Source organism: Sardina pilchardus, chromosome 20, assembly GCF_963854185.1.
Source record: "Sardina pilchardus chromosome 20, fSarPil1.1, whole genome shotgun sequence".
NCBI lineage: Eukaryota > Metazoa > Chordata > Actinopteri > Clupeiformes > Clupeidae > Sardina > Sardina pilchardus.
This window is the reverse complement of record NC_085013.1, coordinates 10,303,188-10,330,660: the sequence shown is the minus strand read 5'-3', so window position 1 is coordinate 10,330,660 and position 27,473 is coordinate 10,303,188. Positions and strand designations below refer to the sequence as shown.

Sequence of the window (27,473 nt, the reverse complement as noted above, 5' to 3'; positions counted from 1 at the left end):
CATAGCTACATCAGTTGCCAGACATAATTTTCTTCTATTATACATCTATGACATATGAAATAATGTATATTAGAATTGTATAATATATTTTTTTTATTCTTGTAGTCTGCCCTCAAAGAAAAAACCCTCTTCCAATAAAGTTGTTGGAGCCCTGTAGCCAAAGTTTTGTAACAGAGAAGCAATAGCAGTAGTATTACTTCAACGTGATTAATGCAATTAAATCTTGACTTACTGTCTAATAATAAAATGATATGAGTTGTGTAGCTGTTTATTGCTATTAAACATGCACTCTCCTCTCTTATTCTGAGGCATCAGGTATCAGGTGTATGTCTCTAGTGCTGTGGTATATTAGTTGCCAATTTGTGATGAAGTGTTAGTAAGACGTTTGTCTTGCTCGAGCAGCAGCAGCTTCGGCGTATGAAGGTGCGCAGGAGAGACGTTCAGCAGCTCACCAGCAGGGGGCAGCAGCTGCAGGTGGACGAGGACATGAGGGACTCCCTCCACCAGGACCTGCAGAAGCTGCAGGACACGCTCACCAGAATGGACCAGACCATGGACACCCATGAGCAGAGCCTGCAGGTGAATGGAGATATGGAAAATGCCCGCTATTAGTTGTGGAATTCGTAAAATGCCCACTATATAGTTATAGATAAATGGCCACTATATAGTTATAGAATTTGTATGTATGATTACAGACATTTACTTCCCTCCTTCCCTCCTTTCTTTGTATTACTTAAATAAATGGCATGTGGGGGAATGTGTGTACTAATATTTTGCTTTTTGTGTACTAATAAACTGATAAACATGAACAGTCCCATCTCTATCGATAAAAATGATGATGTTGGGAAAGATTCAGTGCAGTAGTAACATGCTGTGCTCTTGCTCTTGTGCTGCAGACGGCCCTGTCGGCCTGGCACGAGTTTGACAGCCAGCAGGGGGCGGTACAGGAGTTTGTGAGTCGAGCGACGGCAGTAACGGAGAGAGAACACACCTACAGCAGCCCTGAGAGCCTGACCGGAGAGCTGGAGCAGACACAGGTGACAGAGAGAGAGAGAGAAAGAGAGAATTTGTGTTTGTGTGTGTGTGTGTAGTTTGTAAAGACAGCTGTGAGTCATACTCAGTCTTGGAGTGTACCTGTATTGTCTGTGTTTGTGTGTCCTTGCCAGTGTGGATATGTAGAGGTGGTAAAACCAAAGTTGTGTGTGTGCGTGTGTTATTTCAGGATCTGCTGAAACAGTGTGAGAAGGAAGCATCAGTGGTCAGCTCCCTGCTGAGGAAAGCTCAGGACATCCAGCTGGGCCCACAGAACCAGACTCTGCTGCAGGAGCGGGCCCGCACACTCAGCAAGCAACTGGACAAGGCCCAAGCCCAGCTGAAGAAAGAGTAATGCACAGCATTATTAAACCTCCAGAGCAGTTCTAGAGATAATTTAGAAAGGTTAAATAGTTTAGACTTAGTCTCCTGACAGAGGTGGTGTACACCTCAACTGGCTTCTTCATTTGTGCCTTCATTGGTTGACAGTTGTTTTGTCTTCAATTCATCACTATTCTTGGCTTTTTAATTGTGATATATTAAGATTATTGTGTGTGTATTTTCTTCAGTGAAAAGGCCCTAGAGGAGATGAAGACACAATGGGATTCATTTGGGAAGGAGTTTGAGGCCTTCTCCTCTTGGATCACTGCGAAGGAGAAAGAGCTGGAGAAGCGAAAGGGCGCAGGCTTGCCACTGGAGGAGCTGATGAGTGCAGTAAAGGTGCCTAATATGCTGTTCTTATTCAATTAAACAGGAGATTAGAGGAGATCGTTTTCCACACAGTTTTCTTATTTCAGTCACTCCCATATCAGATTTCTTCAGAGTCTTCAAATAGCCTGATAGTCTGTCCATTTATATCAGTAGCTGAATGTTTAATGTTTAATGTCCTTGCTGCCTTCTCTGGTTGTCAGGATGTTGGGTCGGAGGTTCAGGCCAAAGAGCAGGTCTTCTCTCATCTGGAGACCGAGTCCCAGGCATTGGGTCAGTTCCTGTCATCGGGGGAGTCGGCACGAATCAAAGCCCGTCTGACCCAGATTGGCAGGTACTGGGAGGAGCTGAAGGAGAATGTGGAGCAGCTGAATGGTCAACTTGAAGAGAGCCACAGCCAACAGCAGAAGTTTGATGCCAATCTTGAAAAGGTACACACCATTAGGTGTACAACACAAGAGACTGGTTTACAGGTTATATTCTGCCCTATCAAGTGAAATAGTTTGTGCATACAGAGTATCTTCCAGGATTGTGGGGTGATGAATGTTTGTTGTTTGAAGGTACGAGAGGCCATCAGCAGCCTGCAGGAGAAAGTGAGCAAGCCTGTGAGCTCCTGTGGTTCCTCTTCAGACACCTACCGCACTCTTCAGGAACACATGGTAATGGCAGCCTCCTCTCTCTCCCTCTCTCTCTCTCTCTCTCTCTCTCTCTCTCTCTCTCTCTCTCTCTCTCTCTCTGTCTAACTGTCTACTTGTGTTCAGCTGAAATTACACACCTGTCTGCTTTTTCTCACCTGATCTACAAAGCACCCCTACCATTTAGGGATGATACATCTGAGATGACTCAACATTTCAGACAGTTACTATTAGTCATTTCAGGCATTGATTTCAAAGTCCTAGATTCCCTAGACTGTAGTGTGTTTTCTTTAACAGTTACCTACCCTTATTCACTACCTCTATGATTGCATGCCCTGATGTCCTGCCTGTCCTGTGCGTTTTGCAGGACGTGTGCCAGTCGCTGGAGAAACAGCGCGGGGCGTTGCTGTCCCTCAGCACAGCCGGTCGGCGGCTGAGTGAGCGCGAGCGGGCGGAACAAGTGGTGCAGGAGCTGCAGCGCGGCCACGAGCAGAGCCTGAAGCAGGCCGCGGACACGCAGAACCGGCTGGAGAACCTGCTGGGGCTCTGGCAGAAGTAAGAGGCCAGACTGACTATTACGATGAAGATTCTTCTGAACATGACACTGTGTGTCGTAGTGCATGAAATGCTGATATAACAACATTTTATAGCATAGCCCCACTATAGTTGAGGGCAAAACTTTTAATACAATTTAGAAGCATGATATAAATACATAGAAAGACCTACAATAAAGAGACTCGAGTATGGAAAAGAGTGAATTTAATTGTAATGTCAAAGAAAGTGAACCTAGATATGAACATGGATGTGTGATTTAGCATCTGGGTGGTTGACATGACATGGCCTTTTTTTGGTCCAGAGTGTCAATGTGAAGTAAAGAAATGTCTAATCTGCAAATAAATGTGGTTATATTGTTCAGAAAAACCTGCTTTATATGAACATATGGACCATTCATGCCAGTCATATTCCAATTTCTCAAAATTTTCAGCCAAACCAGGAAAAGCTCATATGGCGTGACTGTCCCGAGCCCATTTCATAAAGTTTGATTTTGAATAAAAAAAAATCTAATTAATATATTTTCCCATTACTTAAATACAATGAATACTAAAGATGTCTACTTGTAAGTCTGTTGTGTTTAAAGTCCAGGCATAATATTTTTGAACAAGCCATAAACAAAAACATTTTGTCCCAAAAATCAATATCATATGGTGTGACCCTAAATTATGTTTTTTAAATGTGCAATTGTGTGGAGACCTTTAGGGATAGGGGGTCCTTCCTCATTCAGGAAGTATAATAACTTCTCAGAAGGACATTGAAAGTTTACGTGTTGAGTTATCTCTCATATTTCTTTCAATAAATCAAGTATTTCCAGCACTCCTATCTCAGTTCCACTTTTCGCTGTCTTTTGGTGTGACCCATTTTTCAGGAAAATTTCAAAAGTAAATAGTTTTTTGGTCAAAATTACCTTTACATCTATGTTACCATGTTAAAGTGAGCATATGATTTTGGTCCTAGCTTGTAGCCTCAAGACTCATTGTTCTGCTAAGTGCATGAAACCTCATATGGAGTGACCCCATATCATATGGTGTGATGGGGTTTTGCTGTCACACCATATGATTTATTTGTCACACTATATGATATAATCTGTATTTTCCTAATTAAATAATGTTTTTTTCAAAGATATGTTTAATTAATAGTTTAGTGTTATACATATTTTAACATATTTAACATTTTGTTAACATAAATTATTTAATATGTGGCACCTATTACCCAAGTGCTATACAATATCTGGTGGAATTCTGTTTTACAAAGTTCTGAGTTTTTAACAGTGATCCTTTATGTGATATATTTGTCTTAAACTATGATTTATTGTTTGTGAAATGCATATATTCACATTTTTGCGTTAACAGATTGTTATTTGGTGTAATTTATCATATGGTGTGACACCATATCATTTGGTGTGACATCAAGAAACATCAAGAAATTATGAAAATAAAAAGGCTATCGGAGTCTAAATCATACAAATCTGAATGTAACAGATAGGAAATAGGGTCAGCAAACATTGTATGCATTTCATTTCTTTTGTATCAAGATATGTCCAAATTAATATGAAGTTTATTGAAAGATTAGGGACAAATGCCTTACTTTGTGTATTGATGAATGAATATACTGTAAAATATAATACATTTCCACAAGGAAATGCTAGATCTTGATGAAGTAAAGATAGAAGATTATGATACACTGACTCACATAAAAAATATATACCACATTATAGTTTTACACACAATAACTTTCATGTCACACCATATGATAATTTTAGCCACTAACACAAGACATTAGTGAATAAATATGAATTCCAATACAAATTCTAAAAGATCATACATATTTTGGGAATGGGAGAGTCAGTACAACATAACAAAGTGATTTCCAGGCATAATATCTGAATTTTTTTTCAAAAACTTTTTTTTGGCCTAAAACGTCAACCACCCACCTACTATTCGATCAGTTTCTGTAAGATTGTGAGCAGTCTCTTGATTATTTCTAAATGCTCTGTGTCTCACTTGTCAGGTATCAGAAGGATTGGACCACCGTCCAGAACTTTCTAGAGAGATGTGAACAGGTCACCAGCCCTGAAGATCAGCTTCTCGCTGCAGACAAGTCGAAACTTCAGAGTGACCTTCAGGAAGTGCAGGTAAACTCACAGACATTATTAAACATCTACTGCTTCACTCCTCGTGCCTTGCTTGATCCATCTGTGTCTCCTCTACTGATCCTGTGCCAATGATGTGTCCCTTAGCACCTGCGTTCAGAGCTGAAGAACATGGAGGGTCTGCACAAAGAGTTGGGGACACAGGCAGAAGCGCTGTACCCCACAGCACCCCAGGAGCGAGTGGAGGCCCTCAAAGAAGAACTGCAGCAGCTGCGACAGAGATGGAGTTCCCAGAGCACAGCACTATCTAACAGGTTAGTCTCATTAATGCTGAGACATATAGGGACAGTTTGCTGGACTTAAAGTTTTTTGTATGTGAATCTCTCTTTAGAGAGATTCACATACATTGAGAGATTAATTAGTTAATACACTTGATATCACTCCAATTTGTTTCAAATTGAGATATCTGACAATATTTGATAATTAGCATTTAGCATGCTGTCAGCTAATGTTGGTAGCTGTCCTCCATCTTGAATCTCTCCCTCCCTCTGCCCCAGGACCCAGCTGGTGGAGCAGCAGCTGTCCCAGGTGGAGCAGCTGGAGCAGGGCCTGCAGGGCTTCTCTCGCTGGGCCCAGGCCTTCGCCTCCACCCTGCACACGCCCCTGCTGGTCAACATCACCGACCTGCAGCCTGCCAAAGCAGAAGTGGAGGTACTGATGAGATCTAATAGTATTCTATGTAACTGTTATTAAACCAGAAAGAATTTTTATTTGTAATAGTCATCCTATTAGATGAGCTTTGTACCTACCCCACAAATGTACGAATGTGACATTGCATGACTTCATTGTGCTGAGTCAATGGGTTTCAGTCTGTCAGGTCCTGTTAGCTCTCTTTCTCTCCGAGGATAAGACCAGAGTCATCTCCCTCTCTGTATCTGTTCCCCCGCAGGCTCGCACAGATGCTCTCCAGCAGAAGTCCTCCGAGCGCGAGCGCTTACAGTCTCAGCTGGACCAGCTGGCCTCGGCCTGTGAGCCCCGCAGCCTCCAGCAGCTGCAGGCCCAGTGGCAGGGCGGCCTGCAGCCGTACACCGACGCCCAGCAGCAGCTGCTCCTGGCCGGCGAGAGCCTGCAGCGGCTGGACGCCTTCCTGCAGACGCGGGGCGTGGCGGCCGGCGTGCTGCGCGGCCTCCGGCAGACGGTGGAGAGCGCCGGCAGCTGGGAGCGCGGCCGCGTGCAGGAGCTCCAGCAGGACCTGGCCGACATCGTGCCGGACATCGGCCGCCTGGAGGCGCTCGCCGTCAGCCTCGACGGGGGCCTCTGCAAGGCCCACCTGCACCTGAGCGACGGCACCGGAGGAGGAGGAGGGGGAGAGGCGGGGACGGGGGCCAGGACGACGTGCCGGGCGCTGGCTGACCTGCTGGGGGCCGAGCTGGAGGCGGTGCGGAGTCAGCTGGGGGCCAAGCAGAGCGAGGCGGAGGAGCTGGGCGCGCTGTGGACGGCGTTCAGGCAGCGGCGCGAACAGCTGCTCAAGAGCGTGGAGGACCTGGAGCAGCAGGCCGAGCAGCAGGGCCTCAAGGACCCCAGCGTCACCGCCCTGCAGCACAGGTGACACGCAAACACGGGGTCACATAACACACCCAGAAAATGAAATAGAAAAATGTCCTCAATGGACTTCCAAGGACTTTTTTTTATTAGCAGCCATATATATATCTATGATTAGCAGCAGCAGTGTTGGCAGTAGGTGTTTCATCTTTAGATGGTTATCCATTGCAGACATGTTGTTGTTGTACTTCAACTTCACTGTGAAACAGGTCTCAATTTCAGTGAAGTATTTCCATACATTACTGGCCAGTTTAGCCTTTTTGTCCAGGACAAGATGGCTGCAGCTTACTGCACTGACTAGTGATTTTGATATCGGTTGTGGACTAATTGGCTAGTTGATGAAACCCCTGCTGTGTATGGAAATAGCATTTAACCCTTTCTCTGCTCTATAGACTTCGGTTCTTCCTGCAGCTGGAGGAAGAGCTCCAGTCGCACCAGCATGAGGAGCAGTGGCTGAGGGAGAAGGGCCAGCAGCTGGCCCAGAGAGATGCAGAGCTGGCTGGGGAGGTGCGGAGGGAGGTCAGCCTCCTGGAGACCACCTGGGGAGAGACACAGAAACTCATCACTGAGAGGTACAGCAGTGATAAAGCATTTCAAAGATCCACTAGACCTGAGTTAATGATTTGTTCTTTTAAATGTTTTATTATAGTCAGATACAATAATAGATCTTATTGTATCTGACTATAATAAAACATTCTCTAATAATTGTTTTGTAAATCTATTAGTAGCTCTTACTAAATATATATAAAACCATGTATGCATGCATGATCAATCATATACTGTATGTCAACCATACCTGTACTTTATATTGGCTTCTAGATATGTTATTTGCTTGAACTTGAGCAGTCCATCAGACATGGTTTAGCATGAATACAACTTGTGCTGATTTTTCTGGTGGGCGAATAGGCAGGAGCAGTGTGGTGCGCTGCTGGAGCTCATGAAGGATTTCCAGAGTCTGAAGGCCACCATCAGCGGCGTGGTGGAGGGCGCTGAGGCAGTGGCTGAGGTCAGGACCTCCCTTAGTGAGCGTGATGACACCAGGAGATCTCTGTCTCGGGTAGGTGTACTTCACAAGCCGTTAATGCTACACTTGTAGCTCCCCTGGGATATTACTTAACTGAGAATGCCAAGGTCAACCGCTGATATAGTTGTGAAAAATGCTAAAATATTTTTACTCCATTCACAACCATTCCCTCTGCCATTTAGAAGATGCTTGGATTACACAGATGGGATTAGACCAGATCACAGATTTGTTCGGAACAGATGGGATGATGTATTTTTCTGTTTGGCACAGCATGAGACTGTGAAGACGGAGTTGGCGAGCCACCAAGACGAGCTCGATCGCCTCTCCGTTAAAGGAAAACAGCTGCTGGCTGAGCTGAAGAAAGTTCCGGACTGCGAGACCGAGTCCGTGAAGAAAGACATGGAGGCTTTGGTGGACCGCTGGCTGGATGTGAGTGGCACTTTAACCATGTCTGATTCGTGCAAGCTGGGCACTCACAGGAAAGGAAGCTAAATCCTTTGGGCATGGGGCATTGTCCTGTGCATTGTCCTGTGGTAGGTTGGCATTTCCTGTGGCCAGCTGATGTGTGAGGTCCCTGTTGTGTCCGGTTGTGTCTCCCGCAGGTGTCGGAGAAGGTGGAGGATAACATGGCCATCCTGAGCAGGAGCCTGACTCTGTGGGAGCACATCGCCAAGGTGGGCCGGGAGCTGGACAGCTGGTCCACCGGCTCCGTGTCGGAGCTCAGCGAGAGCCTGAGCCACCTGGACGACAGTCAGAAGACAGACCGCAGGCTCACCGAGATACAGGCATGTGTTGAGCACAATATCCAGTATTTACATTTTCAAAACTTGGTGGATAGTACTTGTATTTCAATTACTTCTAGATAGTGAAGTCTCTGATAGGTAGTATTCTGTGTCATGACTTGACTTCTCTTTAAGCTAAACACTTTCTGTTCATTTGTACGAGTTCAAGTTGGACATGGTACTGTATTTGGTATTCAATGTTCTATAAAGTGTGCAGCAGATGTAAAACACAGGGTGTTGATGTTTTGTTGTTGTGAACATATTATACATCCAGGAAATGTGTCCAATTGTGTAATTGAACAAGGTTGAATGACGTGTGTGTGTGTGTGTGTGTGTGTGTGTGTGTGTGTGTGTGTGTGTGTGTGTGTGTGTGTGTGTGTGTGTGTGTGGCTGCAGGCAGAGGTAGAGAGTCGAGAGCAGGAGGTGGAGGCTCTACAGGGCAAAATGGCCGAGCTGAGGGAGCTCAGTGGGAGTCAGGAGAGTCCGGCAGAACTGCAGGTACAGCAGGACACACACACAAGTGCACGTACATGCTCACACACACACACACACTTCTAACTTCACATACTCACCCACATCACCTGATACTCACTTCTCAGGCCACTCACTTACCATTGTCCAACCTCAGCGAACAGAACACACAGCCAAGAGCCAAGCCAGCTCAAAGCTGAATACGAACACCATCCCTCAGTTGAGAGGTCTAAAATAAAACCTCATCTAAAAATGTCCTCTGTTCTACTGAGTTACCTGAAACTACGGGGCCATGCATCCCACAGGTCCTGGAGGCAGAGCTGAGGAAGAAAACCAACCACGTGCGGACGATGTGTGAGCAGTCACGGAGTAACCTACGAGACTTCTGCACTCAGAAGAAGCAGCTGGAGGACTTCATTTCCCAGATGTCCGAGTGGCTGCAGACCGTGGAAAACTCACTGCAGGCCTCTCCCAGCAGAGGAGACCCAGAGGAGATCAGCAGAGTGAAGGTAGCCTGGGCCTCTCTAGACAGCGTATGCTACTATGTGAGGTGGTGTACCATAACAGTGAGGTGGTTTACCATAACAGTAGTTTTTAGGTTTGCCCTATATTAAACTATTTCCCCTATGAATGAACAGTCCCAAACCAAAAAAATATTTTGTATCAGTTTCATTGGAGTTGTGGCTTCCAGATGGATATTCATGAAACACCAAATATCAGCTCACATACAGGTCAAGTTGGATACAAGCCAAGTCAATGTTGTTGTAAGAACCTAGAGAAGATCCCTTAGTGACAGAGACTTTGTGAGATATTCTACCTGTGTGTGTGAGGAGACCCAGCTGATCCGTGTCCTCTCTCCGTCTCTGTAGGAGGTGCAGAAGGAGCTGCAGGGTCAGCAGGACAGCATCGACTCCACGCGGGAGAGCCTGAACGCGCTCTGCAGGAAGTTCCCCTCCGAGGAGCTGGCCGGGCTGGGCGGCTCCCTCACCGACCTCACCAGGAGATACGAGACGGTCAACCAGCTGTGCGGCCGCAGCCTGGGCTCCCTCCAGCACAGTCTGCAGCAGCGCTTTACAGGCAAGACCGCCCACTACTGAGATGGCCTCTGTCGCTTTACTGGGAACAGCTAGTCTGGACAGCCCCATCCACATCTGTACTCATATTAATTTCACTCATAAACTAGTCTGGGGTGCTTTTCCCAAAACCTAGTAACTAAGTTAGAACTTTGTCGGTTGCAATGTGATTTCCCATCGCCAACCAATTAAGTTGCTAACAGATTAGCATGGTTTTGGGAAACACGCTGGATGTAATGTTAGGAGGTAACGTTAGGAATCCCTGATCGATGTGATTGGTTAGGCTGGACCAATGATTGAAGTCTACGCCCATCATAATGCTAGGGTTGGAAACATTTCCCACTCTTTTCACGAAATGAAGCAAAGTGAGTGAGTCTGGTAAAACCAGGCTAGGTAAACAGCAGGGATTTACAGGTGGAAATCATCAGCTTCAATGGCAAGAGCATGGATTTATAGGTGAAACCTGACCCCTTTCTCCATCCTTCATGTCGGATGTAGATCTGGTGCAGGAGTTCCACGGCTGGCTGGCTGATCAGAGGGATGTGGTCAAAGAATGCTCCGACCAGTCTGGTGACATCAGCACTCTGGAGCGCAAACTTCAGAAACTCAAGGTACCAAACCACCACCTTTTCCACAATAGCAGCATGAATCATGTCCACATCGGAAGTTCATTATGAAGAATATCCATTACTGTTAACCTTAACACATTGATGATGAGTGTGTTTTCCCACTCCCGTGCTCTAGGGGGCACTGGAGCGCGTGGAGGATGGCGAGAGCCGGCTGACGCGGGTGTGTGAGGAGGGGGAGAAGCTGCTGCTGCACCTGCCCAAAGCCAGCGCCGGCCAGGTGCAGACGCGTTTGAGCTCGGCCCAGCAGGACTGGGACAGCTACGTGCAGCAGTGCCGCCAGAACCAGCTCAGCCTGGAGCGCAGCACCACTGAACTCCACTGGTGAGTCCAGCGTTCCCATGATTGGGAAAAACCTGGAAAAGTCATGGAATCGTAACATTTTCCAGGCCTGAAGAAATCAGGGAATATTTTATTGTTTTGTGTACATGAATATAAATGTTCTATATATACAGTATATGGGTGTAAAATGTAATGAATAGTGGTTGGTATGATGAAGGAACAGATGTCATGTGTGTGTGTGTGTGTGTTTGTGGGTGTGCAGCTTTGAGGACCATGTCGAAAAGCTGCAGCGCTGGCTGGAGCTGATGAAGGGGAGGATGACCACTGAGCTGCCCGAGGAGAAGTCAAGTGAGCTGGAGAAGTCAGCACTGCAGCGGATGGAGGAGTTCCAACAGGAAGTGACCCAAGAGAGGTCAGAGTTCACATCATGTCCCCTCTGTATAGACCTCTGAAGTTAATTGAAGCTAACTACTTATGGCAAGTTGCCTTGCTCTGGGGTAGGAAAAATTAGTCGTCTTAACATACTGAAGGTCACAGTATCCACTCGAAGGCAGTGGTCTAAAGTGTGTAGAGTAAAATGTCTGCACTTCCGATTTCTTCGTCCTAGCAAGATTTTAACAGGTGCGATAATTCAAATCTCCTTACATGGTAGCTTTTTTGTAAACGAACTTCAGAGGTGCATTGTGACGCAGTTTGAATAATGTGGAATTTACCAAAATGATAACATCTAATCAGAAGTTGCAGGATGTACAGCATTGTGTTGCAGCTGTTAGAGTGGTTTGCTAATTTACAGTAGAAAGTAACCACCTCCTTTTTTGTCATCTAAAAGAGAGGTCTAATGTAGTACAACATGCCAGTGGACATTAGGTTTGACCTGGCTATTTGTAAACATGTTTTTTTATGTGTCTCTATGTATGTTGTATACGGTATGTGATGGTTTGTACCATTTGTACTTTATTATTAATATCATCATTACCTCTATTATTATTAACTATGCACTGTCTGTCTGTTGTGTCATCACTGTCCTTGGTCGGGTTTCCCAGATTTGTTAAGAAGCTCTTAAGTGCTAAGAACTTCTTAGGAGCGCCATCAGAATGTTCTAACAACGCTCCTAAGAAGTTCTTCGCACTTAAGAGCTTCTTAACGAATCTGGGAAACCCAACCCTTGTCTAGCTGCACTGTACTGTATGTACTGTAATTTGAAAACACACACTGTAATGCTGCAACAAATTCCTATATGTTTTTTACATAAATGGCAATAAAGTATCTTGAACCTTGAAACTTGACGCATGTTCTCTCCCACAGAGACTCGTTTGAGACCCTGTGCCAGGAGGCGCAGTCTCTGCACGAGACGGGCCATGGCGGCGGAGGGGAGGTGCTGGCGGCCGCGCAGCTGCAGACGCAGCACCAGGGCCTGGTGCGGAGCCTGCGCGACCGCCTGCGCAGCTGCCAGCTGGGGCTGCAGGAGCAGCAGGCCTTCGAGGAGGCGCTCCAGGGCTGCCTGGGCTGGCTGGGCGGCGTCCAGGAGCGCCTGACCTCCCTCAACAGCACCTCCGGCAACAAGGAGACGCTCGAGACGCGCCTGGCCCTCGTCCAGGTCAGTCAGAGCACTTTGTAGTAGCACGGACCTAATAGGGCAAATCTAATAGACTTAAACTCCAGTTTTGAAAGTGGAGCTGAGGTACAGAGGTTGAAACTGAACTGAGGTCAGCAGAGGTTCACATTCTTCCATGCATTTAGTTCAGCTCCACGAGTTTTCTCACTGAGATCTACCTCAAACACCTGCCTGTTTAAGTGGCTGATTGACCTCTATTAAGCCCAATTCACACCAAAGATTCCTGACGCGACGAGACTGAGTTGCAGTGGTGTGAATTAGAAGTTGCATGGAGTTGCAAGCTGTTGCAAGCCGTTTCAAACCATTCAACATGTTAAGTCGCAGTTGCAAGGTTTTAGAATGACGCGGCTCGTCTCGTCGGGAATCTATGGTCTGAATCCTACTTTAGGGTATCTGTATGAGAAAAGAAGTATGTTGTATTATAACTAACAAACTTATCAAAACATCATTACAAATCGTATAGCTATATTTCTCCTGCGAATTACTGTAGAGGAATGTGTTCTTATGGTCCGTAGACAGGACTCTAATGTGTTCTGGGAAGTGATGGTGACTCTGGCCTCTGCTGTTGTGTGTGCAGGACATCCTGCTGATGAAGGGCGAGGGGGAGGTGCGTCTTAACCTGGCACTGGGGAAGGGGGAGCAGCTGCTGAAGAGCTGCGGCCCAGAGAGGCAGCAGGCCATCCGCGCCCAGCTGCAGGAGCTCCGCGACACCTGGGCCAACACGCTCGTCACCTCCATGAGCTGCCACAGGTCTGCTCACACACACGCACGCGCACACACACACACACACACGCTGTTCACCAGCAAGTCAACACACAGATTGCCAGTCCACTACAACACTATGCCATGTCCTGACACCACACGATGCACTGGATTCCAGAATCCAGAATCCAAGCCGATTCCATCAATAGCTCTCACCCCAAGTTCTGTTTACCAAATCAACAAGTTGTAACACATTCTAGAGCCATACACAAGATCTAGGATTGCAAATCCACAAGAACTCAGTGGAATACAGTTTACAAGAATCATTTACCCACTGGCTATCATCAACAATTCATGATTTACTGTATCTGATGTAGCTTGCTAACTCTGGATAACTGCAACACCACCACACTCACTTCAAAGTCTCTTCCTCCTGCCCCCCCCCCCCCCCCCCCCTCGTCTCTCTCTCTCCTCGCGTTGTGTCCAGCCGTCTGGAGTGGACGGTGTCCCAGTGGGGCAGCTTCCAGGAGAGCCGCGCGGCGCTGCTGCAGTGGCTGGAGGGCTGCGAGCAGCAGCTGGGCTGCCTGGAGCTGGAGCAGCCGGGCCTGAAGGAGAAGGTGTGCGTGCTGGAGCGCCTGCGCGCCACGCTGGCCGACGTCAACGCCCACGCCGGCACGCTCGCCCAGCTCACCGACAAGGCCGTGGAGCTGCACAAGAAGACCGGCGACAGGGCCTTCTCCCGCGACTGCCGTGACCAGATCCAGTCCCACTTTGGCGATGTGACCGCTGTGGTCAAGGTACGGAGTCTATGACAGTGGTGGTCTTATACCATTTTGGGCTTATTGTTGTCAAAAATATCTAATTCAGAGTTTTGGCCACACAAAGTCCCACAACAAGCTTCTCATTAAGTGTAATGACCACAGATAAACCAGTGTGTTCAAGTTTTGAACAATGTTGCGTAATATTTTTCACTGATGCAGTAAATACAAAGTGTTCCCTGATTTGGTCAACTTTAGGACACAGATGGTTAAGCAGCTGTGTGGTAGTGAAAGCAGTTCATCTGACAGCCTGTGTGTGTGTGTGTGTGTGTGTATGCTGTGCTGTGTTGTGTGTGTATACTTGTGTGTGTGTGTGTGTGTGTGTGTGTGTCTGCTGCAGGGGAAGCTGGGCCTGATGGAGGCGGCGGTGAGGGAGCACCAGGTGTACCTGGAGTCGGTGCGGGACATGAGCGACTGGCTGGCCTCGGCCCGCGAGGAGCTGCAGCGCTGGGCAGACGTGTCTGGAGACGCCGACGCCGTCCAGAGGAAACTGGCCAAAGTCCGAGTGAGTGACGGAGCGAACCTAGAATAAAACTAATATTAGATATTGAAATAAACTAATATTGCAATATTATTAAATATAATATTAAATTAAAAATTCCCAAACAGACATGCCTGTCTTTCAGTTCAATTTAGAACATTGATGAGTCATAGTGGCCTGGAATGAGATGCCATGTCATGGTTGATGAGATCCTGATTGATTATCTAGCTAGCTGATCAGCATTAGGATCAACTAAAACTTCTCCCTCTCCTGCTCCTCCTCTTCCACCTTCTCCTCTCCTCCACCCATCTTCTCTTTTCATCCCTCTCTTTGTATCTCTTCCACCTCCACCTTCTCAGGAGCTGCTGGCGTCGCGTCAGCAGGGTTGGGAGCGGATGACGCGGGTGCAGCGCTGCGGTGCGGTGGCCAGGGGCCGGAGCTCCACGCTGGGCTGCGAGGCGCTGGAGCGCGAGGAGGCGGGGCTGCTGGCCGGCTGGGAGCAGTGGGAGCGGGCGGCGCAGGCGGCGGCCGAGAGCCTGGAGGGGGCGCTGCAGCAGATGGCCTCCTCCGAGCAGGAGTTCGGACGCCTGGCCACGCACCTGGAGCAGGAGCTGCAGGGCTTCTCCACGCGCCTGCTGGAGTGGAGGGACCGTCTGCAGCAGACCGAGGGCATGAACACCAGCGAGGAGGCCGTCCACGGCTGGCAGATCGCCAAGGTAACGACCCAAGTGTAGATTCTGAACATCGGAATCACACAACGGCTTTCACAGTGCTAGTGTGATGATCCTTGCACAGAAGCGAGTAGGACTTTGGATGTGGGGTCACCTTATTGCAGACAAACATCTGTTCGTTATTTGTCAGTTTTCAGGATATTGAAGTTGATGATGAGTTTATCTATGTGTGCTTCAGAGCAAACACTGCATGTAAAATCATGCATAACTTACGACGTGCTTATGTTGGGTGCATAGTAAATGATGGTGTCTGTGTCTAAGGAAACCTCGGAGGAGTTGCTGAAAGCGGAGGCGACCTCTGAGCAGCTGAAGACCCAGCTCAACGACCTGTGCCGCTTCTCCAGGGAGCTGGGCACCCAACCGGACAGGGTGTCTGCTCTCATTAAAGACTACAACAGGTGAGCCTAATGCACGGGGACAGATGGAGTTAAAAGGTGGATGGACAGATGGGTTACAGCTGGAGAATTCAGATGAATTATTCTGGCTGTTTTTTTACCACAAACTCGTTCGGTGCAGGAAAACCACAGTATACAACAGTAATGGAAGGCTATGAATGTGGGAAAATGTGTTATAAATGGGCAAGTTGAAACTCTGCGTTTGTCTGTCAGGATGTTACCTAAATTATTTAAGCCAGTGCTGAAAGCTCTCCTGGTGTAGTTGCATACTGTAGCATCTTCCTCTCCGTCTCCCTCATGCTCCCTCCTTGTCCCAGTCTGAGCCTGCAGGCGTCGCGCGAGTGTCAGAGCAAAGAGAAGCTCCTGGACCAGAGGTTCCGCTCGGCCTGCCGAGACTTCCAGCAGTGGCTGGTCCACGCCAAGATCACCACGGCCAAATGCTTCGACGTGCCCCAGAACCTGGCCGAGGTGTCCTCTAGCCTGCTGAAGATTCAGGTACCATCCTGACTGGACAACATATGGTTAATGTCCTAGTGATAAAATAGTAGCACTGCTAAATTACTAGTGATGATGTCCAGAAAATGTCCAGACTTGAGTAAATGCAAACTCAACTCAAGCTCTTTCAGTGATTGGAATTTGGAACACAAACCCACCCTAACTTATGTGTATGCCAAAGCAGCCATTGAAGTGATGTTTGACACTTAGTGATTATGTTACTGTATGTACAGTGAATATGCCACTCTCCTGATGCTTCTTGTCTCTCTCAGGAGTGTGTGAGTGACCGAGAGCAGGGTCAGACCAAGCTGAACGCGGTGGTGTTCTGTGGGGACCTGCTACTCCGGATCGCCTCCAGGGACAGAGAGGACACCGTGAGGGCCAAGATGAGGGGCGCCAGAGAGGACTGGAAGACGCTCATGACCACCCTGCACCAGAGGGAGGCAATACTGCAGGTGGGCACCACAGGGACCTGGGCTGGAGGGGGGGGGGTGTTGTAGTACTCTACTGTAACGTTCTTTGAACAGTATCTTGGCACTGCTTGTGCCATTGTTATTCAGCTGATTGTCTGATATAGCCTGGCAGGAGCTGTTTGCCTTTCCTGTAGGGGAATTTCCCTTTGGATCAAAGCCCGAAAGGATCATAACTGTGTGTGTGTGTGTGTGTGTGTGTTGTGTTTCCAGAGCCTGCAGTCCCAGATGGAGGACTTTGAGGACAGTGTGGAGCCGCTGCAGGACTGGCTGAACGGCACCGAGGCGGCGGTCCAGGGCAGCAGTAGCCGGCTGCACGACCTCGCCGCCAAGAAGCACGAGCTCCACAAGCTACAGGTACCGCCTGTCACCACGCTGCCGTGGCAACCCCCCCCCAATTCACGGCCAGCTGTCACCGCAAGAGATCATCACATACCCCCCCCCCCCCCCATCCTGTCCACTCCAACCACCAGGCTGCTGTCCGTCACCCTCCACCATTGTCCACCACCGGTGTAGCGATAGTCTGTTTGTCTCCAGGGTCCACCTCCACCTCCAGCATTCTCTAAGCTTGCCATCACTGGTCACAGCCACCAGCCATGTCTCCTGAAAGCCACTTCCTCTTCCCTCTGTCTATCCATTCTCACTTTGTCTTACTTACTCGAGTCAGACGCCTCCATTGCATAACACTGTCTGTCTGCACAATGTGTTTTCTAGCTACCTTGCTCATACCAAATGCCGTCCCAACTCATTAACCTCCCTGCCTGTCTAACACACCAGCATCTGCCAATGCGCTTGTGTCTAACCGTTGACCTTTGACCTTTTGTCTTGTCCTGTCTGCTTGCTGTGCTGTGCGCTGTGTGCTGTGCTGTCCTGTCCTGCGGACATGCCTGACCTGTGTGCCCGCCCCTCCTCCACCCTCCACGCTGTTCCAGTCGCTGCTGGAGGAGCTGGCGTCCCAGGAGCAGCAGCTGAGCCGGCTGAGGGAGAGGGCCCAGCAGCTGTGGGACGAGCACTCGGCAGGGAAGGGCTACCTGCACCGCGTCTCGCAGCTCTCCGCTCAGCTCCTCACGCTAACCAACACCACCAAGGTAACCAAGGTCCGCCGGCCGGTGGGAGGATGGTGGCAGGGACGGTAAAATCTGTTGCTGTAGCTTGTGGACTCCAGGAATCTCCAGGAATCTGCAGTATGTGTCAGAGAGATTGGAGTGAATGTTGCAAGCACTGCTGCCAATTTCACCGTTCTGGCAGTCGTGCGAGGTTTGAATCCCTCTTTCCAACTACTGTTTTTGCAAACATCTGTCCTCTCTGCTTGTCCAAGCAACAGCCTCTCTTCTTCAGCCAAAGCTTGCTGCAGTCTTTCCTTACCAGAGCCTCTAAACTAAAACCGAATGACTTAAAATGATCAGTACTCATCAGTTGGCAACAACTCTTACTCCTACTAATAGTCCGGGAGCCAAATGCCATAATTTAGGTGAACCTGGCTTTGTCGGTTAAAGTTTTTTTTTTTGCAGAATCTAGTAGACTAGGGGTACCTCTTTAAGATTTAAGAGGGTGCCCGGTGATATCCCTTGGGCAATTTCATATATTAAGCCTTTCTTGTCCAATGTGTTGACTATAAGGCGGATATACTACAGGTGAATAGGGTAAAAAAATTAACAAGCAGATATCACTATGAAACTTCACCAGTTGATTACTTAGATCAATATGAAAAATAAATGTATTACAAGTTTTCTGAAATGTAATGTTTGAATATGCAAATTAGGTATGATGTAATTAAATATGCGCTGATTTGCATAAACGTAAAAAGATCAAATCTGAACATTGGACAAAGCCAGCTTAATTTTTTTTCTTTTCATTTTGTTGACATAAGAGATGAAAAGTATTTTAGAGAGGGAATTATGGATATCTCATTTAGTTATTCAGTAAATCAGAAAATACTATACCAGCCTTTAAAAAATCAATTTTCGCCATGTTTTTTAGAATAAAATGTCATGTAAATCAGGCTAAGAATCATATATCAACAAACCCCTCTGCAAAATCCTTCTAAACATGGTTAGGTATAAGACTGAAAAGTTTGGTGTATGTAGATGCTTGTGAAGTGGAGATTTTGTTCTCCGAGTGAGAGAGGAAACTCATCCATATCCGCCTTATATTCAACACATTGGACAAGAAAGGCTTAATATACAAAATTGCCCAAGGGATATCACCGGGCACCCTCTTAAATCTTAAAGAGGTACACCTACTCTACTAGATTCAGCAAAAAAAAAAAAACTTTAACCAACAAAACCAGGTCTGACCTGGGTTGGTTGCAACCTGACCCTATGGCTTAGTGACTGGTCTGGTCTGCCAAAAGCTCACGAGAACCTTAAAGGAACACTTCACTTTTGTCGGTTAAAGTTTTTTTTTTGCTGAATCTAGTAGAGTAGGTGTACCTCTTTAAGATTTAAGAGGGTGCCCGGTGATATCCCTTGGGCAATTTCGTATATTAAGCCTTTCTTGTCCAATGTGTTGAATATAAGGCGGATATGGATGAGTTTCCTCTCTCACTCGGAGAACAAAATCTCCACTTCACAAGCATCTACATACACCAAACTTTTCAGTCTTATACCTAACCATGTTTAGAAGGTTTTTGCAGAGGGGTTTGTTGATATATTGTTCTTAGCCTGATTTACATGACATTTTATTCCAAAAAACATGGAAAAATTGATTTTTTAAAGGCTGGTATAGTATTTTCTGATTTACTGAATAACTAAATGAGATATCCATAATTCCCTCTCTAAAATACTTTTCATCTCTTATGTCAACAAAATGAAAAGAAAAAAATTGAAACTGGCTTTATCCAATGTTCAGATTTGATCTTTTTACGTTTATGCAAATCAGCGCATATTTAATTACATCATACCTAATTTGCATATTCAAACATTACATTTCAGAAAACTTGTTATATATTTATTTTTCATATTGATCTAAGTAATCAACTGGTGAAGTTTCATAGTGATATCTGCTTGTTATTTTTTTTACCCTATTCACCTGTAGTATATCCGCCTTATAGTCAACACATTGGACAAGAAAGGCTTAATATACGAAATTGCCCAAGGGATATCACCGGTCACCCTCTTAAATCTTAAAGAGGTACCCCTAGTCTACTAGATTCTGCAAAAAAAAAAACTTTAACCGACAAAGCCAGGTCTGACCCCATGGCTCCCTGACTATAATTACAGTTATCGGTTATTTCACATTCTCACCATGAAGAAAAGGCTGGGGTGTTCGCACTCTGAAAAATTAAGCTAGACCAAGTCTTTGCTAAAGAAAAGTGTATTACAAGGGTGCTGAAAAATTAAGCTAGACCAAGTCTTTGCAAAAGAACAGTCTTGGTCTTGCTTAATTTTTCAGTGTGCGAACCACCCCAGCCTTTTTCCTCTGAAATCTTCTGGTTTTAACGCACCTGAACTAAAAAAAATCTGTCATCAAGAGCGCAACAATACTTTTCTACCCACGATCTCACCCTACCTTCAGCAGAGAGGAGGACAGAACATTCTAAGATGGTCTTGTGTCATGAGAGATGAAGAAGAATCCACACATGAAACACACAGAGCTAGACTGGTGGAATTGTTGGAATAGATCCTTTATTTTGATCCTGTATCTCGATCGGTTCCTCTATACCTGGTCTACAAATGCTCTATTCCTTGCAGTCTTGAGATGCTTTTTAAAAGTTGTCTTAAACTGATTGTGTTTGTTTGTGTGATTGTGTGATAGTTGTTGTTCTAGGTGTTTTAAACTGTTCTACAGTGTTCTAATGAGAGCTGTTCTGCGCCCTGCGTTTTCAGGAGAAGGCGTCCCGTGTGGAGCACATCATGAGTGAACACCAGATGTTCTGCAAGGGCCTGCGGGACCTGCACAACTGGGTGTCGGACACCAGCCACATGATGCAGTCCTACTGTGCCCCCACGGCCGACAGGACCGTGCTGGACAGCAGAATGATCAAACTGGAGGTGTGTGTGTGTGTGTGTGTGTCTGTGAGTATGTGTGTGTGTGTGTGTGTGTGTGTGTGTGTGTCTGAATAGATTGGATAAGTGTTGTAATTCTTGTTTGAAAATTAAAACTGAATCAGCCTCAGATTCTCTTCTGTACTGACAAATCCATCATACACCAGACCTAAATCTCTGAAGTGAATGTGGGGACTGGATCAGAATTCAAAAGACTGCTGCCTTTAGATTCAGAGCCAATAACTAAACCCTTCCAAATCCTCCATCACTCCCTGCTGTGATATGGTCCCTGTAGGCCCTGCTGACCGCCCGGCAGGAGAAGGAGATCGAGCTGAAGATGCTGGTGACGCGCGGGGAGTCCGTCCAGAGGAACACCTCGGCCGAGGGCGTCCCCGCCATCCGCCTGCAGATCCAGGAGCTGAAGGAGTCTTGGGACACCCTGCTCTCCGCCTCTATCCAGTGCAAGAGCCAGCTGGAGGGGGCCCTCTCGCAATGGACCAGCTACCAGGATGACGTGCGCCAGTTCGTCTGCTGGGTGGAGCAGGTGGAGCAGAGTCTGGACGCCACCGACCGGCCGTGTTCAGAAATGAGAGACAAAACGGACAACCTGGACAAAGCCAAGGTACCTGTTCTTTCTGACCAGGCGCTATCCAGTCGTTCAGGAATCGCTTAGAAACTTGTAATTAAATGTAATAAAGATGAATACGAATGAATAATTAATGAATGAATTAATAGGTTGTTAATGATTAATTAACGAATTGTTGAACATGTGCTGTGTGTGTGTTGTTCCTGCTAGCTGCTGTTTGAGGAGGTGTTGAGTCACGGCAGTCTCCTGGACACCATCGCACAGAAGGGAGCTGGGATGGCGGAGCACTGTGTCACCCAGATGGAGCTGCAGGACCTGCAGGAGCGCTACTGCGCTGTGAGGGAGAAGGCAGAGGTACTGTGTTCAGAACAGGGTGTGCATATTAACACACATTACTCAGGCAGTCAATACCCGGCAGAGCATCACACCCACATCCAGATATTGTCTTTCAAAACGATTGAAAGAGAAAAGACTGACTGACTATGATATGATGTTTATTTAGCCTCATAAGTAGAACTGATTAGAAATAATTTATCAAATAAATTGTGTGTGTGTGTGTGTGCGTGTGTGTCCGTGTAGCATGCGGTGGGCAGGGCCGAGGATCTGGTGCACAGTCACGAGGAGCACAGGCACTGCCTGCAGCAGTTCCGGGCGTGGCTGGAGCAGGAGCAGGAGAGGCTGAGCGCCCACACCCCTCTGGAGGGAGACGTCGACTCCCTGGAGAACACACTGCAGAAGCTGCAGGTCGGTGGGGGGGGGAGGGGCTGTGTAGACTGTGTGCCGGTTTATTCAAATGCAGTTTCTCTCCACTCATATTCTGGAAAACGTGACCCATATTCTACCTCTGGATGTTTTATCTATCATGATTAGCAACAAACTAGAATGGTTCAATGATAATATGATGTTTCTAGCAATAGGAATAATGGTGATATGATTGTATTATAATGCAATATCTGCTGTATATTGCACCTCCAGCATTGTCCACAGCTGTAGTGCATAATGAGAAGCTAACAACTTAAGCAAATGTTTGCACAAAGCATTACACAGTTGCACGGTTTGGTTGGTTTATTTCATGCTTTACTTCACACCATCAAAGCGTCCCCCCCCCACACACACACCTCAAGGGCATCATTGACTGGAGTGGCCGCTGCACCACACCACATGCATACTAACGCTGCCTCTAACGCTGTGCACCGTCCCCCTCTCCTCCCTGCACCAGGAGCAGCAGAGGGGCTGCACGGAGGGCCACACCCTGCTGAACGCGCTGCAGCGGAGCCGGGAGGCCCTGCTGGCCTGGGGCGCCCCGTCGCTGGAGGAGCGTCAGCTGGAGGCGCTGCAGGCCGACTGGAGCTCGCACCAGGCCCGCCTGGGGGAGACGCGCGCCCAGCTCAACAGCACGCTGGCCAAGCTGCGGCAGATCGAGCAGAAGTTCCACCGGCTGGACAGCTGGCTCAAGGGCATGGAGAGCAAGGGCCAGCTGCGGGCCAGCCGCCGCTCCGACCGCGCCACCAAGGAGGCGCAGCTGCAGATGCTGGAGGTCAGGGGTCAACCTGTCTGTGATCTGTTCTGGTCTGGGGGTTTGGCAGGCCCCACACACTACAGTTTTTCCAGCTTTTTTGCCCACTTGTTTGCTTAAAGACACAGATCTTTCTAAGTTACAGAAGAGGGGTCTGCCAAATCTTTTTTTTCCCAGTTTTACCCCAAAAATTACGATTACGAATCCATGATTCTTCAGATAATAAACATGTCAAAATGTATCATTTTAATGACTCAATATGGTATACACTATTATAAAGTAAATTTATATTGCCACTACAGATCGGAAAGAAACATTTGTATGCAATATATAACAGAAGGTCCCACTGTGTCACTATCAGTCAAGGGGTCTTTGGCCTGAAAAAATGTTGAAGACCTCTGCTGTACAGCCTTCAGGCCCTGGCCTCTGTAAAGCCACTTTAGACTGACACAGACAAACAAGATGAAATGTAATTCATTTGCTGTGTGTGTACGTGTGTGTGTGTGTGTGTGTGTGTGTGTCCAGGCGTGGCAGGAGGAGGTGCTGGTGTACCAGAGTGAGGTGGAGAGCCTGAGCTCGCTGGCGCAGCAGGTGCTGGAGGAGAGCCACATCAGCAGCCGCGTCAGCGCCACGGCAACCCAGCTGACATCACGCTACCACGCGCTGCTGCTGCTCCTCATGGTGAGAGGGAGAACAGAAACACACACAGCTCTTAATCCACACACACACACACACACACACACACACACACACAGAGATATACATATAAATATATATACACACAGAAGCACACTATGGTGCTGGGACTGAACAACTAGTTTAGTGAGAGAGAAATCTTTGTCTGCCGTCCTTCCCTGAGGTAGTGTCGTCGTTCTCTCACATATAAACCCACGACCTATATATATACACACACACACACACATACAGTAAATGCATATACATACATACACATATAAATATATATGTATACACACACATAGCCCATTTGAAAAAGCCGCAAATGTCTTTTCTCCCCGTTTTAGGAGACCATCAAGCAGCTGAAAGAGGAGGTGTCGTGTATAGAGGAAGCCCAGAGTGTGTTCAGCACCTTCTCTGACTGGCTGAGTACGGCGCAGAAGAACTTCAGCAGCGTGTCCATCAGCATCGACGTCGTGGACCGCGTCGCCATGGAGCGGAAAATGAAGAAATTAGAGGTACACAAGACACCTGACACAAGATTGCCTGACTAAAAGCAGCTCGAAAATATGGTATTTCATTGGAATCACTGTTCACATACAGTAGATTTCAGTAGAGTGAAATGCAGTTGTCAGTCTTACTCTTGGTACTCTGTTCCTGCACTATTGAGTAACATAACTAGCATAGTCCTCTATTGTATCTGCAGCTATTCTGAGCTCTGATGACCTCTGATGACTGAAGCATTTAAAAAATATGATCTCAGAGGTGTTTCAGAGAGTATTGTAGGTCTTCAGAGGGAAACAGTATGTGTTACAATATGAGATGTGCTATTAGTGGCATGCTACACAGGAAGCAGCTGATACATCTCTAGCCATGTCTGACTTCCTGGTCTGCCGCAGGCTCTGCAAGGGGACGTGCAGCGGGGCCGCGGCTTCCTCACCGCCATGCGGGAGAAGACGGAGCGGGCGGCGGCCTTCCTGGAGGAGCCGGAGGCGGAGCAGATGCGGGAGGAGGTGTCGGCGCGTCTCTCCCAGCAGGAGGCGCTGGTGGGCGCCATCAGGCAAGAGCTGAGCACGCTGGACAAGAGCCTGCAGCTGTCCAAGGACTTCCTGGACAAGTACAAGGCGCAGGCGCAGTGGGTGAGCGAGACGCGCACCGTGCTCGGGGCGCCACTGGAGCCCAAGGCCGAGCTGTACCAGAGGAAGGCCCAGCTGGCCAAGTACAAGGTGGGTTTGGGTCACTGTGTAGGCCGTTACTCCACAACTCATCCGGTCATTAAAGGTCCTTGATTCTGGTGAACCCTAACCCTAACCCTAACCCTAACCCTAGCTCCAGAATCGTACGCCATTCCCTTATATATATGAGTATATGCTCATACAGCTACATGTTGATTGGCTGTAATGGTGCATGGTGTGGTCCAAGCCATTTTCTTCCCTGCTTACACACTGGAATGCAACAGCAATTTAGGACGCACCTTTAGATAATAAGACTAACCCCTGGTCTGATTCATGGCCTACCAAATCCCTCTTGGTTTCAGTGTTTGAGTTTACTGAGAGAAAGTGAAAGTGAAGACGTCTTGACACTTGGGTTTTCCTGCTTATAGACCTTGCAGCAGACGGTCCAGTCCCACGAGTCTGCGGTGCGGTCCGTCATGGAGAGGGGCGAGGCCCTGCTGGACTCGGTCAAGGACCCCGCCATCAGCGAGAACATGAGCAAGCTGCAGGCCGACTACACCGAGCTCTGCTCCGCAGCCAAGGTGGGTGTGCTGTATTCATTTTGAAAAGCACAAAGCTATTTTTATTTTATAGTTCAGTCCTCTGCTATCAGCATAGCAACAGCCATGTCAGCCGGTACACCACAACAGCAATAGTGAAAGCATAGTAGACGGGGTTTAGCTCACTGTGGTGTGTGGATGCGAGAAGTGTAGATAAAAGATGTCACACGTGTCGCGCACATGAACACATACCTATTTCTGCGTGTGTGTGTGTGTGCGTGTGTGTGTGTGTGTGTGTGTGTGTGTGTGTGTGTGTGTGTGTTGGTAACTCCAGGCGCGGGTCCAGAGTCTGGTGGAGCGTGTGCGGGAGCACGAGGAGTACTGCGGGGAGCTGCAGGAGGTGGAGCGCTGGCTGCTGCAGATGTCCAGTCGCCTGGTGACGTCCGACTCCATGCAGAGCGGCTCCCTGGAGGCAGCCACACAGCAGCTAGCCAGACACAAGGTGAGCTCAGGGGCGCATCTGGTCTCTGGACACTGCTTCTTTAAACTTTATGTTTGCACATGTTTCTGCTGGTATGATTTTGTGAAATCAAGAGATAAACAGCGTTTTATTTTTTGTCGTAGAACATTTAAAATATAGTGAGCAGGTGGTTTTACATGGCTTCCTTTGAAAACCATATGCAGAAGTAGTGCGATCACACAGGAAGTTTAGGTTTCTGTGTTGTACTGGATCTTTATCACATTCTTTGTGTTTGTGCACTCTTCAGATACATGAACATGTACAGATACTGTATGTTTAATGTAGTAGCAGTAACATTATAATAGTAGTAAAAAATAATAGATGCCGGTTATTAACAGAATATATTATAAGAAAAACAGAATAAATATGGATATTTAGTATGGACCACCATACTGTATAGACATGTACAGTATGTACAGCTACAGTATGTTCAGTGTAGTAACAATACCATTGAAATGCAGCAACAGTAACATTATAAGAGTAGTAAGAATAGTGTATGTGCTTTACTGTGAAATGAATCACTTAATGACCCCCTAATTGATTGCCACAAACCCTTCTTCTCTCAGGCCATAATGGAGGAGATCGCTGGCTTTGAGGACCGTCTGAACGCGCTGAAGGAGAGAGGAGAGGAGCTGGTCAGTGGCTGCCCGGACACGGTCCAGCCCCGGGTCAGCCAGCAGGTCCAGACCCAGCAGCAGGGCACCAGAGACAGCTACTCTGCCATCTGCAGCACTGCCCAGCGGGTGAGCGCCTGTCTGGGGGACCGAAAGAGAGCTGTCCCATTGTCACCTCCACGGTTGGGCCGCAGCATGTGAAAAACCTAACTGTACTCTAGGCCCTTCCCATGTGGTGTGTGTGTATACTGTATGTATGTGTGCAAGTATTTGTTGCTAGCAGTGACCGTTTATTTCTGTGTCAAACGGTCACTTCACCAAGCTGTGCTGTGCTGGGTGTGTGTATTTTTGTGTGTTGCAAGCAGTGACATCATTTGTTTGTGTGTGTGCGTGTGTGTGTGTGTGTGTGTGTGCAGTTGTACCAGAGCCTGGAGCGGGAGCAGCAGAAGCACGTGAGTCACCAGGACACGCTGCAGCAGTGCCAGAGCTGGCTGGCTGCCGTTCAGCAGGAGGTGCAGCTGCACGCACGTCCCCCTCACGGCCTACAGGAGGCGCTCAAACAGGTCAGATTCCAGTGCAGCTCTCCATTTCAACATGCAGGGAACAGATACCAATGGTAGAGATGCAGCTATTTATATGTGTGCATGTTAGCACTGACAATACTATTTGTAGGTTTCAAGTATACACACAAATTAGTGTTGACTGTTGACAAGAAGAAAGAATGTACAGCATGTATATAAAGACAGTACAAAGACCTTGTATATAGCCAATGTGTCTGAAACACTAATAGTAATAATGCTGTAAATAGCTACAATAAATGATGATAAAATAACATTTTCACCGGTTCATCCCCACAGGTGAAGCACTTCAGGGCTGTGCAGGAACAGGCCAGCACGTACCTGGACCTGGTGTGCTCTGTGTGTGACCTGTCAGATGAAACGGTCAGGAGTACGGCAGCTGAGATTCAACAGATCAAAATCACGGTGAGTCTCAAGATCCACACATCTTTTACCATATTCGGTTGCTTATCTGTAACCCAAATCGACACCAGATTTCTTATATTCAGTCTTTATTAGCTATTATAAGCCTAATGGTAAGACAAAAATGTATCACTAATCCTATTTTGTCCTCATTATGGAGTCAACCTCTGTTCTAACCGTACTACTTTAGTTATTTAGCCTCATTTATTCAACCATGAATTAACAGTTCTAGATGTCCTTTATTCTGTGGTGTTGTTTTGGTCCCTAATGCTGTTTGGTTTGTTATGCTGGCT

The 27,473-nt window shown here is 47.4% G+C and overlaps 1 protein-coding gene across 1 annotated transcript in view; it reads left to right on the top strand.

The window, feature by feature from the left end:
* syne1b (spectrin repeat containing, nuclear envelope 1b) overlaps positions 1–27,473 on the top strand; it is a 125,576-nt gene that overhangs the window by 36,505 nt on the left and 61,598 nt on the right. The window contains exons 29-72 of the mRNA XM_062523473.1: positions 403–579; positions 897–1,037; positions 1,223–1,383; positions 1,602–1,752; positions 1,944–2,171; positions 2,301–2,399; positions 2,743–2,930; positions 4,941–5,064; positions 5,170–5,336; positions 5,580–5,733; positions 5,972–6,627; positions 7,017–7,196; positions 7,531–7,681; positions 7,919–8,077; positions 8,251–8,433; positions 8,827–8,928; positions 9,207–9,410; positions 9,771–9,978; positions 10,473–10,585; positions 10,719–10,924; positions 11,145–11,294; positions 12,188–12,479; positions 13,075–13,247; positions 13,687–13,996; positions 14,358–14,522; positions 14,858–15,214; positions 15,491–15,627; positions 15,942–16,119; positions 16,392–16,574; positions 16,803–16,946; positions 17,522–17,677; positions 20,417–20,581; positions 20,871–21,197; positions 21,372–21,515; positions 21,741–21,905; positions 22,381–22,698; positions 23,203–23,358; positions 23,700–23,870; positions 24,252–24,578; positions 24,956–25,108; positions 25,401–25,568; positions 26,153–26,329; positions 26,617–26,763; positions 27,058–27,183. Of these exons, the coding sequence (XP_062379457.1) occupies positions 403–579; positions 897–1,037; positions 1,223–1,383; positions 1,602–1,752; positions 1,944–2,171; positions 2,301–2,399; positions 2,743–2,930; positions 4,941–5,064; positions 5,170–5,336; positions 5,580–5,733; positions 5,972–6,627; positions 7,017–7,196; positions 7,531–7,681; positions 7,919–8,077; positions 8,251–8,433; positions 8,827–8,928; positions 9,207–9,410; positions 9,771–9,978; positions 10,473–10,585; positions 10,719–10,924; positions 11,145–11,294; positions 12,188–12,479; positions 13,075–13,247; positions 13,687–13,996; positions 14,358–14,522; positions 14,858–15,214; positions 15,491–15,627; positions 15,942–16,119; positions 16,392–16,574; positions 16,803–16,946; positions 17,522–17,677; positions 20,417–20,581; positions 20,871–21,197; positions 21,372–21,515; positions 21,741–21,905; positions 22,381–22,698; positions 23,203–23,358; positions 23,700–23,870; positions 24,252–24,578; positions 24,956–25,108; positions 25,401–25,568; positions 26,153–26,329; positions 26,617–26,763; positions 27,058–27,183 (8,541 nt within the window). The remainder of the gene's footprint in view (positions 1–402; positions 580–896; positions 1,038–1,222; positions 1,384–1,601; positions 1,753–1,943; positions 2,172–2,300; positions 2,400–2,742; positions 2,931–4,940; positions 5,065–5,169; positions 5,337–5,579; positions 5,734–5,971; positions 6,628–7,016; positions 7,197–7,530; positions 7,682–7,918; positions 8,078–8,250; positions 8,434–8,826; positions 8,929–9,206; positions 9,411–9,770; positions 9,979–10,472; positions 10,586–10,718; positions 10,925–11,144; positions 11,295–12,187; positions 12,480–13,074; positions 13,248–13,686; positions 13,997–14,357; positions 14,523–14,857; positions 15,215–15,490; positions 15,628–15,941; positions 16,120–16,391; positions 16,575–16,802; positions 16,947–17,521; positions 17,678–20,416; positions 20,582–20,870; positions 21,198–21,371; positions 21,516–21,740; positions 21,906–22,380; positions 22,699–23,202; positions 23,359–23,699; positions 23,871–24,251; positions 24,579–24,955; positions 25,109–25,400; positions 25,569–26,152; positions 26,330–26,616; positions 26,764–27,057; positions 27,184–27,473) is intronic.